Source organism: Acanthochromis polyacanthus, chromosome 9 (assembly GCF_021347895.1).
Source record: "Acanthochromis polyacanthus isolate Apoly-LR-REF ecotype Palm Island chromosome 9, KAUST_Apoly_ChrSc, whole genome shotgun sequence".
In the NCBI taxonomy this organism is placed as follows: domain Eukaryota; kingdom Metazoa; phylum Chordata; class Actinopteri; family Pomacentridae; genus Acanthochromis; species Acanthochromis polyacanthus.
The window spans coordinates 3,306,081-3,322,696 of NC_067121.1; the positions used below are offsets into that span (position 1 = coordinate 3,306,081).

At 42.1% G+C, this 16,616-nt stretch overlaps 1 protein-coding gene and 1 pseudogene across 1 annotated transcript; both read left to right on the forward strand.

The window, feature by feature from the left end:
* Positions 1-340: 340 nt before the first annotated feature.
* Positions 341-7,653, forward strand: epdr1 (ependymin related 1). Its single transcript, XM_022222004.2, has 3 exons — positions 341-638; positions 2,629-2,837; positions 4,028-7,653. The coding sequence occupies exons 1-3, from the start codon at positions 409-411 to the stop codon at positions 4,213-4,215; spliced, it is 627 nt and encodes a 208-aa protein (XP_022077696.1). The 5' UTR covers positions 341-408; the 3' UTR covers positions 4,216-7,653.
* Positions 7,654-9,297: 1,644 nt separating this feature from the next.
* LOC127535563 (E3 ubiquitin/ISG15 ligase TRIM25-like) lies at positions 9,298-13,922 on the forward strand (annotated as a pseudogene).
* Positions 13,923-16,616: the final 2,694 nt, after the last annotated feature.

Consider the following 16,616-nt stretch of genomic DNA (forward strand, 5'->3'; position numbering starts at 1 on the left):
AAAATATTATTATCATCATTATTATTATTATTATTATTATTATTATTATTATTTATAATAACAAGATTTTATTTTGTCTTTATTTCCTCTGTTTATTATTATTTTCGTTGTTATTTTGTATATTATTGTTTGTAATGTTATTATTAGTTGGGTAATTTGTCAGAGAATATAATACTGATAATAAAGTATTTTTTTAAATATAAATAGTTAATGTAGTCAGTTAAAGTATAACTCTATATTTATGTTTTTTATATACTTTACGCTGCTCTGTTAATTCTGAGTTAATATTTAAACTTGTTGAATATTGATTATTTTAATTCTGCCCCGTAGTGAGTGACGGTGCAGTCTTCTGACGCTCTCATTCCGCCATCACCGGCCGCTGCACCGGTTACCAGGAGGCTACTCACCATGCACCGACTGCTGCTCGTGATTCTGGCCGCCGCCGGGACGTCTGTGCTCGGTGTGCCGGAGGGCTCCCGGGCGGCCGGTCCGTGCCTCGCCCCGCTTCAGTGGGAGGGCCGCTGGGTTCTGTACGACCACGGTACCGGCAGGAACAACCGGGCCGCGGTGTCCTACGACGGCCTGAACCGGAGGATCCGAGTCCTGCAGCAGCACAAGAAGCACACCCCGTGTCAGAGGCAAGACAAGATCTGATGCTTAAATATAAATCTGATTCATAATTTGTTATGGAACATGCATGTGGTGAGAAACTATAAACAGGAAACATGTGAAACACTGCAACATATGCAGTAAATTATTAAGTATTAAAGTGTATTTTACTGTGATGAATTACATAGAGAGAACAAAGTGATATCTAATAATAGTAATAATAATAATAATAATAATGAGTAAATAGAAGCCTTAATACAAGCTGTTACTGACGAAAGAACAACTGATTTTATTAACAGATTAGTTCTGTTTTCTATAAAATGTCAGAAAATGATGAAAAATGTTCCAAAGATGTTCAGTTTTGTGTCACAGAGGAAGAAACCAGAAAAGATTCACATTTCAGAACAAGATTAATCATTGCAGTTAGTTTCCAGGTTGCTTTTCCTTTTCTGTTTGGTAAGAAATGTTAATATTAGCATTAATAACCGTTTAATATGTTGATGATAGCTTCTGGTCCAGATTCTCTGCAGATATTCTTTAAAACCTGTTTATATTAATGAATTACTAATAAGCTCCTTGACAAAAATGCATTAAAAAAAAACAAGAAGATCAACATTTCAGAAACACCATTAAATAAACAAGGCATTTTTTAAGGAAAAATATGAAAAATGTAATGAAAAAACAGCAACAACAACGATAATGATGATGGTGATGATGAAGCATTCCTTTTAAAGGTTTCATTCTAAAGAATAACTTAACTTGTTAGTAGATCAATAATAAGCCAATGAGAGGAGCAGCGTTTGGGTTGCCAGGTTGGCTGGTGTTTACGAATCTGTCATAAATGCTGGTTTTATTAAATGTGTTTTTTCGTTCTGTTGCTTCTGCTCCACTCAGCTGAAGTTAATTTTTACAACATGGCAACCCAAACAACCTTCTTTCTAACAGTTGATATGGTAACTATAAAACGTCTGTATTTACACAAAAAAGCATGAAAAGCAGCAGCAATGATGATATTGATAGAATAAAGTCATTATTTATGGTTAATAAAGAACCGTTTCTTCTTAGTAGATCAGTTATGAACTCGTAGGTTGCCAGGTTGTGACTTGGACTGACTCATGAGCTCATTTTATAGATTTATTTTTCATTTATTTCCAGTGTAAGCAGGAAAGTTGTGTGTTTCTGTCCTTTAATAGCTGCTCTGTTATTTACTGAGTCTGAAGTCTGAAGTTGTGAAACTTTGTCCGGCTGCTAAACAGGAGCTCAGCCTGATAATCAACTTTGGTTTGTTTGGTTTCCGATCAATAAGCATGTGGACCAAATCCAGTGTCGTAAACGCTCATTTAGCATTTCACATTTATAACATTCTTGGACTTGTGATGGACAGTTTTAAAATAAAAAGGCTCAAAATCAGTGCAACAAAGCCAGAAATGTCCATTTTTTAATCCACACATTAATGACAATGGACACTTGGTGCCTACATTACCCACAATGTAGCTTGGTTTAGAGATGCAGATGTGCTAGCGGTGGCTACCGTAGCAGCTACAGACGTTAGCTAGTGGGTAGCTCAGCCTTTCAGCTCTAAACTTGCAGATTTTTTCCACTTTTAAGCTGAACTGAGGCGATCAGCTGCGTTTTGTTGCAGCTTTAATCCTCCGTTCTGAGCTTGGATTGTTCTTCACAGCGATCTGGACTTCTGGACCTGCACTCTCATTTTGTTGGTCCCATTTAGATGTGATGCTTGTTGTCTAAACACACGTTAGCTGCTTCACAAACACACGTGGTTTACTGTTGGAAAATGATCCATTCTTCAGTAATCTGATTCACTTTGTGTCTCAAAAGGCTGTTGAAGAAGTTTATTATCTAACAGCTTTACTGTGTCAGATATTTCAGCTTGTGTGACCAAAAAGTCAAGTCAGTGATTTTTATGTCGCCCAATATCAGAAATCAGTCATTTATGATTCAGTGTACAGCGCCCCCTATCTGCCACCAACAGACCCTGTAACCTCCGTGTCCTTCCAGGTTTTTTGAGTACATCTACTTGTACCAGAACATGGTGATGTTCCAGATCGACCAGAAGACCAAAGAGTGCTCAAAGGTCGCTCTGACGGACACCTGGGATCCCTTCGACATCCCCGATAACTCCACCTTCGAGGACCAGTACTTCATCGGTGGACCCGGGGACAGCATGGAGGTCCAGGAGTGGTCTGACAGGAAGCCGGCTCGCCAGCGTAAGTCGGGTTTCTAAGCTGTTTCAGGTCTGCAGCCTCGTGCACAATCAAATAAAAAGATAAGGACTGATTGACTGAATTATCTGCCACTAGTGTTCGATTGATTATGGCTTTGGTGAACTGACCCTTTAGGTTTTCAGTCAAACGTTGATAACATTCACAGAAAACAAAGTTCAGCTGAACTTTCCGCAAACAGAGCTGAAAACATCATTGATGGATTCTTCAAGGCTCATTCCAGACCTGGAGGACATCTGAGCTTTAAAATGTTTGAAAACTAAACCTTCTCTTTTCCAGCTTTCTGCTCCATATTTATCAATGATAGATACTGATTGGCTCAGCTTCCACATCAATGGCAGCATCTTTATTCCATGTTTCTGTGTTGTTGCTAACCCTACTCTAATCCATGCTAATGTGATCTTTTTCTCAGCAGTAGAAGCTAGATATTTAGCTAGCTGTTACTGCTGACCACTGATGGAAAACAGTCCAAAGAATGAGTCTGATCCTGATAATATGAGGTAGAGTGAGACGCTTAATCAAGGCTGACAATGGATGGAAAGATGGAAAATAGAAGAGAGGACATAGCTTTGCTCTACCCATTCTGTAGGAACACTGTTTGATGGTGGAAACAACAAAAACAAGACACAAAATGACAAGAACAAGACACAAAGCAAAAAAATAAAACAAGACACAAAACGACAAAAACGAGACAGAACGACAGAAGTGAGACACAAAATGACAAAAATGAGACAGAAAAGAAAAAAAAATCATAAAAGTCATTAACAGGCTCTGCTTACATGTTGTGGGACACGTTCCATGCATAATAATTATTTTTTAAATACTATGTTGATTAAAAAATGTTCCCACTATTACAAGAGACATCAATGAAAACAAATAACACCAAACAAAGGAGATTTAAATTAGATTTTAACTGTTGTATTAGAGATTCAGTTTGGTCCCGGGGGGGGGGGGGGGGGGGGGGGGGGGGGCAAGAGAGAAATGGCATTTTAGGGGGAAATATTTTCAAACATTATTTCTCCTAGTTTTCTTAGATTTGGTCTCAGGACAAGAACATTTACAGAACTACTGCATGTTTTAGGATTTTGGATTAATTGACATTTAACGGGTGGGGTGAAAAATGTTTCTGGGCGTTTTTATTTGCGTCCGTCTCATTTTTTCTGCTGTTCCACCAGATGAGACCTGGGTGGGCGTCTACACCCTGAAGGACTGCTACCCGGTGCAGGAGACCTACATCCGCAACAGCAGCGTCACCACCTCCACCCGCTTCTTCAACCTCCAGCTGGGCATCAGCGACCCCGACGTCTTCACACCGCCCAGCACCTGTCAGGCAGCCCGGCCCGACAGGATGGCCGACTGCTGAGGCCTCGTCCAGACCTCCCCTCTGACCTGAGAGGCATTTAACACTGTCTAGATAGTGAAGCAGTAAACTGAGATTTTAGTAGTGGAGGACACAAAACGACAAAAATCAGACAGAAATTGACAGAAACAAGACACAAAATGACAAAAACAAGACAGAAAATGACAGAAACAAGACACAAAGTGCTAAAAACAAGACAGAATGACAAAAGCAAGACACAAAACGACAAAAACTAGACAGAAAACGACCAAGATTAGACAAAATGACAAAAACAAGACAGAAAATGACAAAAACAAGACAGAAAACGATAAAAAGGTCAAAGGTCAAAAACAAGACAGAATTCAGTAAACTGAGATTTTAGTAGTAGAAGAGGTACTCTTTACTGATGTAGAAGTACTAGAATCACAGTTTCTCTGCTACAAGTCCTGCATTTAATCATGCTAAAATAAAAGTGCAAAAATATCAATAAAAGATAATAAACATTTTTAAAGTAAGAGCTCTGCTGCCTGTGACTGACGTACTGCTAGTTTAGTTCCCAGCGTTTGGGTGGTTACCAGATAAACCTGACTGACTGTCAGGTTGTTGACGTTTTCTGACTTTTTCTTACAAACTTTTTTCAATCTTCTTGTAAAATTCTGGATTATTACTTTAAAAAATACCATTCTAGTAGCCTAGCCACGCTTAGACCCAGCTCTGAAGACGCAGGGGTCTACTTACCCTCGGTAAGCCTCGAGGTTGGATGCTCCTAAAACTGGCCGACGAATCACCATGAAGTGTAGACTCAGAAGGCGGGCGTAACTAAGTGACGACAGAGGCGCGACGATTCTGACAGAAACAACCGGAAACAACTAGCCTAGCCGCGCTAGACAACACACGGCAACGAATTTAATTCTCTGCCAGGGTCGACAACAAAAACGACAACAGTCGTTGAGCTCCATTAGCACCGACTCTGAATAATCTTTCTGTTAACATGTCTGTAATATACTTGAGCTTCACCCATTGACTGTATAAATAAGGCTTCACCGAACTCCCGCATCCTCTGATTTCCAGCGCTCTAGGAACTCCGTCAGCCTATTCGTTGTGCTGATTGGTTGTATACCTACCCAATTGCTGCAGAGTGATTTGAAAGACAACCTTTTAGCCCGCCTCCCTCCCTGTCGAGCGTTCCTAGACCCTTGCGTCTTCAGAGCTGGGTCTAGCGCGGCTAGGCTACCATTCTAGAGGCTTTAAAGGAAAATCATGTAACACTGGAACCAAACTAGATGCTGCTTTCTTTGTAACTTCATCAATGTGTTGTCTTTTACAAGCTTTTCATGTCATTTTATTTGTGAATCTGAAAAGTAACTCCCACTGAAAATACAGTGGAGAACAAATGTTGTGGAATTAAAGTTTAAAATAGCATAAATGGAGACACTCAGAACAATTACCTGGAAGCTGGATTTAAGCACAATACTTGAGTTAATGCACTCAGTTACTTCTCACCATTGGATTTCAGACATTTAAAATCTTCATTTGCAGCCTTACAATACTATAAATTCTCAGGTATTTTAATTTAGGATTAGCAAAAAAAAAAAAAAAAAAAATGAAATACATACACTGATGAGACTGTGTGGAGGGCAACAAGTCACAGAAGATAACTTAAGTTTCATGGGGAGAAACTAGGGAAGCAGTGTATTAAAGAATTGTTTGTTAATTTGCTAAGAACTGAGTTTCCAGGAACAGCGAGGCCTGCTAGCTGCCAGATAGCAGCAGATAGTACCAAACACCGACTTAGGATCCCTAAACAGTTCACTTAAAGGCTTAAAAAATCATTTAAAAAATAAAATGTGACTTTTAGTGTTGTTCTCTCTTCACTCGTCACTGTTACCAACTGATAAATTATTTCCTCCAAGCTGCTAGCTTACAGTGAGCAGTTAGCTTTCAGCTGCAACATAAAGTAGCTCACAGACGATAGCTCCAGATGGTGATTTGGGACTCCTAAATGGTTAATTTTAATCTTGAAACATGACTTTAAGTGTGTTAAGTGCACTCTTCATTGTAACCAACTGATAAATTTTCTTTCCAAGCTGCTAGCTTATGTCGAGTAGTTAACTTTCAGCTAGCATACTGGCATGTAGCTTCCTGACTACATGCTAAGAACAAGTATTTGCTGATATTTTCGCTCATGACAGAAAGTTTTAGGTTAACTTCAAGCTGAAAAAGTGACTTTAAGTGTTGCTACCAGTTGATGAGTTATCATTTTCAAGCTGCTAGCTTACATGAAGCAGCAAGCTTTCAGCTAGCATATTAGCATTAGTATTCTGACTACATGCCAGTATTAGCATTTGCTAAGTGTGTTTTCCTCATGGCAGGCAGTTTAATAAGTCTATATAGTCTATAATATAATCAAATAAAGTGCCTCGTACGCATGAGGAGACACAATGAGCAACTTTCCACTGCAGGAACTTGAAGGTGATTTTAAGTTGACCTGAACATTTGTGTGGGTTCTGAATGCAAGAGCCGCTACTGGAGAACCCTCTGTCTGTAAAGAAAATACCAGCTGAGGGTTAGGTCCATCTAAGTGGCCCTGATAAACTGCTACTCGATGCCGATTGTCTAAACTCACAGGTGACAGCAAGCATTCTGCCATCTTTATGCCTTTGTTAACTATTCTTTGTGTAACATCGCTATATTTTACGTTAACAAACCTTCAACGTTCAGTCGTCAGACAGCGTAAGGCATAAACAGATGGCACTCTTCAGCCATGCTAATGCTAATGTTTATTTCCACTTTTAAAAACCAAAAAGCAGCTAAGCCTGTCTGCAAAGTAAGACGATTTCACAGTTTCATGCTGAGTGGTACGATAGACTGTACTATGAAGTATGCAGAAAATGCTGCATCAGTAGTAATACTTGGTTTCAAATACAACTGATTTAGTTGCAGTTCAAAGGTTTAGTTGAATTGTCTGTGGAAAATCTATAGACAACATAAAAATGCATTTTTAATATGCAAATGAACTTTGCACAAGTTTATTATTTCATAGAAAGTTTGATATAGGCTGAGCTTTGGATTTAGTTGAACTTGTTGTGCATTTGACCCACATTATTTAAACAGTAATACACATCATGTAAACAGTAATGCACTGTTTAAATAATGTGGGTCAAATGCACATTATTTAAACAGTAATACACTGTACTTACCCCAGTGTGAGGGATGTTCTCAGCCTGGACACCAATAAAAATGTAACTTTCATGCAGTTTCTCGTCTGCTCCGAGTTCCTGCAGTGAAAAACTGCAAAATGTGGTGAAATCACAGATCTGTTGGTGTGTTTCAGCTTTTGTAGACTGATTTTCTGATCACAAATAATTATTCAGCAGCGAAGAAGACACTCTCTGTCTCAGTGTAATGACTGCTTATGGACATTTTCACTATTAAAGAAATAAACCAAATTGTTGGAGAAGACTGAAATGACTGCCTTCGCTTTTCTGCAACTTTTTGACCACACACTGTTAGACACCTGTTGGTGCTAGCTAGCTAACATGGCACAAGGATTGCCTGCAACAACAGCAGCAGTATAGACACAACTAAATCTACCGACTCACAGTTCTCATTGTAGGTGCTCACGTTATATTTGCAACGTTATCCAGAAGTTAAAGAGCACTGTCTATCTGCCAAGTGTGTCTCCATTTCGGTAATACTTCCTGATCCTCAATAGAACAGTAAGAAATGGCTAAATGATAGACCAAACAGCCTTTAATCTGTTCCTCCAAGCCCTCATCAGTGAGGGTGTTGCACTCGAGTCAACTAGATTTTTATCTATTACTGTGACCTTTAGAGGAGCTTGCAGGCTCTTCTTGAATCCTGCAGTGATACCGAACATAAGTTTAGTTCACAGTCTGTTACCCTCTGGCCAGCTTCAGATCCTGAATCCACATGCATCCTACCTGGTTTAGTTGTAGAGGTAACCATCCTTCAACCAGCACCCCAGAAGGTTAGTGGACCTCCTCAGCCTCCAGTCAGACCAATAAACCTCCCCATCAGCCTGTTACAGCTACTGATTCTGTTGGCCTCCCGCTAGCTCCAGCTCTGGAGTCCATCAGCCATTCGCCTGCTGCTTAGTTCTGCCTCTGTGCTGGCAAGGCTCTGGTCTGCTAGCGATTAGCCTGACTGGGTTCCTGAACCAGTCAGCCTTTGATATGGTAGCCTCCATCCAGAACCAGCTCTACAGCCAGCTAGCCTCCTTTCTGATTCCACCTCTGATGCTGCCATGAAGTCTCCTCTCTTTACTCACCAGGCCTAAAGGTCAGACCCCTTTAAGAACGTGAGGTCCCTGACAACGTAGTTCCTCCCTGCTGCCCCTGCTTTCATACCTCACAGCTGCCCAACGCCGTGGAGGTCCCAGATCTAATGCCAAGTGAAGTCAACTGAGATATTTTCATCCTTGATAGTCTCTAGATCTGTTTCTGAGTCGGCCTACAACTTCTCAAACCCAGAGTCTGCTGATGGAACACCTGATCCAGAGTCAGTTTACCTCACAGCTGAAGTCACCTTAGATCCTGAGTCAACCATCACTGCTGGCTCTCTCCCTAATGATGATCTGTCTTTCCTGCCTGCTGGGGCTTGGCTCCCCCACCTTTGAGATTCCAGACTCCAGAAGAGCTTCACCTTCACTGCTGGGTTCCTGAGAGCTCTGCATCCACCATCAGCTTCCATTCCGGTGTCTTGAGGACCTCCACCATCACCTGTCTGGAATCAAGAGAGTTTCTGTCTTCACCCCCTACCTTCTACCTACCTTCTCCCTGCGTTGCCTCTTGGCTGCTCTCCTATGAGGCCTCACCTGTCTGACCTGCCTCTGGTCCACCGTCACCTGTCTAATGCATATCCAGGCTGCTTTCCTGACTGGTCCTGCTTGTCTTCCTGAAAATGTTTGAATCCTTTTCTTTGTTTTGTTTCCAGATACTTCACAGTTTCACTACAGTGAGTTTATGTTCTGTGATTTAGGAGGCTACTTTCATGTCGAGGCCTTCACGTAAAATTTGTGCTGAAAATGATGAGAAAAACGTAGAAATTTCACAGACATGATGGAACATGTTGGTGTCGTATAAAAAGGGTTAAAGTCTCAGTGTCTTCCTGAATGAATGGGCCTGATAACCCTCCCTCCTCCTGGTTCCTCCCTCTGGATCTGCACTGTCAGGATGGGTGGAACCAACATGGGGAGAAGTGGAAGAGCTGACAGGCCACATTGACTGCAGGAACACATGACGTACAGATCAGAGCTCACAACAGTTTCATCTACGAGGAAGTGAAACTCAGTCAGTCGCTGCTGCTCAGAGGAGAAAATGGCTCAGAAAGGAGTTCAGCTGGACCAAGAAACCTTCTCTTGTTCCATCTGTCTGGATCTACTGAAGGATCCGGTGACTATTCCCTGTGGACACAGCTACTGTATGACATGTATTAATACCCACTGGGATGGAGAGGATCAGGAGGGAATCCACAGCTGCCCTCAGTGCAGGAAGACTTTCAGACCGAGGCCTGACCTGGAGAAAAACACCATGTTAGCAGCTTTAGTGGAGGAGCTGAAGAAGACTGGACTCCAAGCTGCTCCTGCTTACCACCACTATGCTGGACCTGAAGATGTGTCCTGTGATTCCTGCACTGGGAGGAAGAGGAAGGCTGTCAAGTCCTGTTTGTTCTGTTTGGCCTCTTACTGTGAGAATCACCTTCAGTCTCACTATGAGTCTCCAACTTTTAGGAAACAAAAGCTGGTGGAGCCCTCCAAGAACCTCCAGGAGAACATCTGCTCTCGTCATGATGAGGTGAAGAAGATGTTCTGTCGTAGCCTAGCCGCGCTAGACCCAGCTCTGAAGACACAAGGGTCTAGGAACTCTCGACAGGGAGGGAGGCGGGCTAAAAGGTTGTCTTTCAAATCACTCTGCAGCAACTGGGTAGGTATACAACCAATCAGCACAACGAATAGGCTGACGTAGTTCCTAGAGCGCCGGAAATCAGAAGGTGCGGTAGTTCGGTGAAGCCTTATTTATACAGTCAATGGGTGAAGCTCAAGTATATTACAGACATGTTAACAGAAAGATTATTCAGAGTCGGTGCTAATGGAGCTCAATGACTGTTGTTGTTTTTGTTGTACCCTGGCAGAGAATTAAATTAGGGTGACCATATTCTGTTTCTCTGAAAAGAGGACACACTTCCAGCTCGCGCGCGAAAAATTTTCAATCCCCCCCCCATTTTTAGGGGTTTTCCGTGGGTTCCGTGGCTTTCTGTGATTCAAACTCAGTTAAACAGATATTCTGAATTCCCCAGAAAAGAACACTTTACCTGGATATACAGAAAAATAGCCCAAAACACAAACAGTTGCTTTATAAATAATATATTTATTAAATTAAAGCAATTCTCCTAAACAATATAATCAGTCACATACAAATATGGCATGCTCTCATCTTTAATAGTTATTGACTCAAGTTGTGTAGGAACACATGTATTCAGATGTTTAACAAAATAAGAAATAATCATCTCTCTTAAGTCTGACACTTACACCTTAGTTAGGAAAAGTGAGGTAGAGTACCATTCTACCATTCTCTACCATTCAAATGAAAAAAATATAGAAATAATGCCTCAAGTCAACAGTCCTTTTTCCTTCTTTTTCCTTTTCTTATTAGCTACAGAGACATAAGTTCCAGCTTTGCAGACTGTACATTCTGCCTCCCATTTGACACGACCCGGACGAAAACAGGGGTACTTTTTTCGCATTTCATCAGTGAAATGACATTTGCGTTTCGGCATTTTCTTTCGGTTTGAGTGCTCTCTCGCAGTGTGCCTACCTGTCTGTCAGCCTGCGAGGAAGTGAATCTCCAGCGCCATGGCGCGCGCCGGCGCTTCAGAGACGCGGCGCTGGCGCTCCGCAGCGTGTGCAGTGGAAATTGTCTGATAGAAGAGAATGGGTTCGAAGTGCTACAGTACGATTCAAGAGCGCGGTGCTGCGGTTTTGCGTTATGTGGAATTTAGGGGATCAAAAACCCGGACATTTGAAGGACTTTATAAACGCCGGCCGGACAGGCCGGACAGCCTCTCAAAAGAGGACATGTCCGGGCAAAAGAGGACGTATGGTCACCCTAATTAAATTCGTTGCCGTGGGTTGTCTAGCGCGGCTAGGCTAGTTCTGTCGTACTGATCAGCAGTCTATCTGTTATCTCTGTTCTGTGGAGGAACATAAAGGCCACGACACGATCTCAGCTGCAGCAGAAAGGACTGAGAGGCAGAAAGAGCTGGAGGTGAGTCGACTGAACATCCAGCAGAGAATCCAGGACAGACAGAAAGATGTGAAGCTGCTTCAACAGGAGCTGAAGGACATCAAGGTCTCTGCTGATAAAACAGTGGAGGACAGTGAGGAGATGTTCAGCGAGCTGATCCATCTGATCCAGAACAGAAGCTCTGAGGTGGAGCAGCAGATCAGATCCCAGCAGGTGATTGAAGAGAGTCGAGTCAAAGAGCTTCAGGAGAAGCTGGAGCAGGAGATCAGGGATCTGGAGAGGAAAGACGCTGAGCTGAAGCAGCTCTCAGATACACCAGATCACAGCCAGTTTCTCCACAACTACCCCTCAGTGTCAGCACTCAGTGAGTCCACACACTCATCCAGCATCAGCATCCGTCCTCTGAGACACTTTGAAGACGTGGTAAAAGATGTGAAAGAGGTCAAGGAAGGAATACAGGAAGTTCTGAAGGACACCTGGACAAACATCTCACCGACAGTCACTCAGCCAGATGTTTTACTGTCTTTTGTTCTTTCTGAACCAGAACAAAAGACCAGAGCTGGATTCTTAAGATATTCATGTGACATCACTCTGGATCCAAACACAAAGCTGGTTTTATCTGATGGAGACAGAAAAGTAACAGCAGTGAAAAAACATCAGTCTTATCCTGATCATCCAGACAGATTCAGTTTTTATTTGCAGGTTCTGAGCAGAGAGTCTAATTGTACATTGTTTCTGGGAGGTGGAGACGACAGGAGGTCATGTAGCAGTCGCATACAAGAGCATCAGCAGAGTAGGGAAAGGGAAGGAGTGTAATTTTGGACGCAATTAGTTTATTTCAGTTAGCATCCAAAACAACAAACCGACAAATCCTGGGCATTAAATTGTAACCCAAACAGTGATGGATTTTGGTTCAACAACACTAAAACTCCTGTCTCAGGTCCTCATTCCTCCAGAGTAGGAGTCTACCTGGATCACAGAGCAGGTATTCTGTCCTTCTACAGCGTCTCTGAAACCATGACTCTCCTCCACAGAGTCCAGACCACATTCACTGAGCCGCTACATGCTGGACTCGTCACTGTTTTAGCAGGCTGGACCCGAGCAGAGAGCCACACTACCAAGGCTGGGTGGAATGAGAATGCGCTTTATTGTTGGGGATGTGGGTTATGGCGAAGGGTGAGAGGAGTCAGGATGCAGGAGCGGGGAAAGTGACTGGTGGAGTGGTGTTTTGGCCAGATGGTTCTGGAGTCGGGGATCGGAAGAGGCAGGACGTCGGCCTCTGACGATCTGGGGGGCCGAGGTGTCCGTTTGGCCTGCAGAGGCTGACGTCTTTGCCAGTGGTGGTTCTGGAGGCTCCGGGAAGTGACGAGCAGCAGGCTTGCTGCTGTGGGTCTCCGGGTGGTTGGGAGGGAAGCAGGTCGGGGGGTCCAGGCAGGAACGGGGGGTCCAGTGAGGGGGAAACCGGTGCCAAATGGTCTCGGGAGAGCCGGAGGGGAAGGAGGACGGCGGGGGTCCCAGACAGCTGGGTCTTGACGAAGCAGGAGAGAAACAATGTTAAAAACATGCCAAAAGCTCAACCGACTTCAGGAGGCTAGAAAGCGAACTCAACTGTGTAGTCTTGTTCAACAATCTGGCAGGGAGTGGAAGGATGAGCCGGTTCTTATTGCTGAGGAGTAATCAGGTGAATGTCCTTCAGCTGTCCGGGAGCCGTAGAGGTGGTTGATTGCCTGAGTGGAGTCAGCTGGGAAGCCGAACTCCAATCAGGCGCCGAGCTGTAGAGGGAAGACAGGGGTAGAGGAGTGGACGGGAGACCGAAGGAAAACACAGAGACAGAAACCGAGGGACAGAGAGAGAGAGGGGAGCATGAGTGGAAGAGAGGAGCAGGAGAGGAAGAGGAAAAGAGGAAACAGATGGGAAAAGGGGTATTTGGGATGTTAGGTGAGAAGGACGGGGGTGAGGAGGGAACCCTGACAGGACTCTGGATGGGAAAATCTGCTGAAATCCTGAAACTGAAATAAACTCACATCTGTCACAGTTCAGGGGTTGAAATCAGAGATTGAGCTCATCATGCCTTTTATTCTAAACATGAAAATATCAGCTTCTCTGTGCTCTGAATGTCTGATGAACTTTTGTATGGATGTTTGTTTGCTGCAGTTTTTCTTCTTCATGAACCTCAGCAGAGAAATCAGCAGACCTTCTTCTTCCACAGAGATTTTATTCTCACCACTTTGTAAATGTGTGAAGAAATGTAGGATTGCATTTGTTTTGAATGATTAAAATGATTAAATGATCTTCAGCTGATGCGATTTAAACCTGTTATTCTGTTTGTTATTGACGAGGAAATCACTGATTAACTGAAGTTCTGGGTTTATTTTTACTGAATTTTTCATCTTTTTTGGTTTTTATGTGTTTGGTGTGTGAATAAACTGCTGGTTTTAATCATGAATAAAGCTAATTTGCTCTTTTTTTCTGTGTATAAAGAAGATTTTATTAATTCACAAAGAAGATTTGTTTTAAAAAGTGGAGAAAAACACTGAAAATGTGACACTCGGTGGGAAACTTTTAAAGCCTTCATAAGAGGACAGATAATAAGTATTTCCTGCAGTTGCTCCTGCTGACCACCACTATGCTGGACCTGAAGATGTGGCCTGTGATTCCTGCACTGGGAGGAAGAGGAAGGCTGTCAAGTCCTGTTTGTTCTGTTTGGCCTCTTACTGTGAGAATCACCTTCAGTCTCACTATGAGTCTCCAACTTTTAGGAAACAAAAGCTGGTGGAGCCCTCCAAGAACCTCCAGGAGAACATCTGCTCTCGTCATGATGAGGTGAAGAAGATGTTCTGTCGTAGCCTAGCCGCGCTAGACCCAGGTCTGAAGACACAAGGGTCTAGGAACTCTCGACAGGGAGGGAGGCGGGCTAAAAGGTTGTCTTTCAAATCACTCTGCAGCAACTGGGTAGGTATACAACCAATCAGCACAACGAATAGGCTGACGGAGTTCCTAGAGTGCCGGAAATCAGAAGGTGCGGTAGTTCGGTGAAGCCTTATTTATACAGTCAATGGGTGAAGCTCAAGTATATTACAGACATGTTAACAGAAAGATTATTCAGAGTCGGTGCTAATGGAGCTCAACGACTGTTGTTGTTTTTGTTGTACCCTGGCAGAGAATTAAATTAGGGTGACCATATTCTGTTTTTCTGAAAAGAGGACACACTTTCAGCTCGCGTGCGAAAAATTTTCAATCCCCCCCCCATTTTTAGGGGTTTTCCGTGGGTTCCGTGGCTTTCTGTGCTTCAAACTCAGTTAAACAGATATTCTGAATTCCCCAGAAAAGAACACTTTACCTGGATATACAGAAAAATAGCCCAAAACACAAACAGTTGCTTTATAAATAATATATTTATTAAATTAAAGCAATTCTCCTAAACAATATAATCAGTCACATACAAATATGGCATGCTCTCATCTTTAATAGTTATTGACTCAAGTTGTGTAGGAACACATGTATTCAGATGTTTAACAAAATAAGAAATAATCATCTCTCTTAAGTCTGACACTTACACCTTAGTTAGGAAAAGTGAGGTAGAGTACCATTCTACCATTCTCTACCATTCAAATGAAAAAAATATAGAAATAATGCCTCAAGTCAACAGTCCTTTTTTCCTTCTTTTTCCTTTTCTTATTAGCTACAGAGACATAAGTTCCAGCTTTGCAGACTGTACATTCTGCCTCCCATTTGACACGACCCGGACGAAAACAGGGGTACTTTTTTCGCATTTCATCAGTGAAATGACATTTGCGTTTCGGCATTTTCTTTCGGTTTGAGTGTTCTCTCGCAGTGTGCCTACCTGTCTGTCAGGCTGCGAGAAAGTGAACCCAAAACAAGTGCGAAAGTTACAGACCAATAAGTCTCCTAAATGCAGACTTAAAAATTTTGAGCAAAATCTTCGCTACAAGACTTGAAAAAGTAATGTCAGTTATTATAGGTATAGAACAGAATGGATTTGTGGAAGGTAGACAGGGATGGCATAATGTTCAAGAACCCTTAAATATTTTTATTTTATGAAAAAGGGGCACCTGATACTGTACTACTGTCATGGGATGCAGAAAAGGCCTTTGACAGAGTGGAATGGGTTTTTTTATTCAAAGTTTTAAAGCGTTTTGGTTTAGGGAAAACTTTTTGTAATTGGATAAAACTGCTTAAAACCGAACCATATGCTGAAATATCAACTAACTATAATCTTTCGAAAACTATAAAACTTAAAAGGGGTTGTAGACAAGGCGATCCACTGTCACCATTGCTCTTTTTAATGGTAATTGAACCTTTAGCAATTTATATAAAAACACACAATGACATCTCTGGAATAACGGTGGGCCAGTTAGAATATCGTTTAGCTTTATATGCAGATGATGTCATTGTGTTTCTTAAAAATGTGCAAACGTCTATCCCCGCTCTGTTAGATGTAATCTCATCCTTTGGCAGATACTCGGGATATAAAATTAATACCTCTAAGAGTTCAATCTTGTTTCTAAACCCAGAAGAGGGCAAGCACCCGCCTGACATAGCTCTTCAATTTAAGGTTGTTAGTTCTTTTACATATTTGGGGATTATCATCATGCCTTCAATTGAGGAAATTGTTGATGTCAACTATAAAACAGTACAGCAAGAAATTACAAAATCCCTCGACAGATGGACACCCATTCCGATGTCAATAATTGGCAAAATTAACTCCTTAAAAATGAACATCATTCCAAAATTGTTGTATTTGTTTCAGAACATATCATTACCTCCACCGGAAAGGTTTTTGATTAACCTTAATAAACAATTCATCCGATACTTATGGAATAATAAAAGATCAAGGTTACGGCTGTCACTGTTGTATTTACCATATGACAGAGGAGTCTCTTTGTCCAAATTTATTATGGTATTACTGGGCTGTACAACTTAGGTCATTAATGTTTTATTTTTCAAATGACAAAGCCCCTTTATGGAGAAATATGGAAGAACAGCCGTTGAGTCTGTCCTTCCCAATGTACCTGTACTCTGATGAAAGAAATAAGTTAAAACGAAAGACAAAACACCCTATTGTCAGGAACATGATTGAGATCTGGCACCAAGTGAGAAAACATTGTGGGGATATCAATCCTCTATCAATATTCAGCC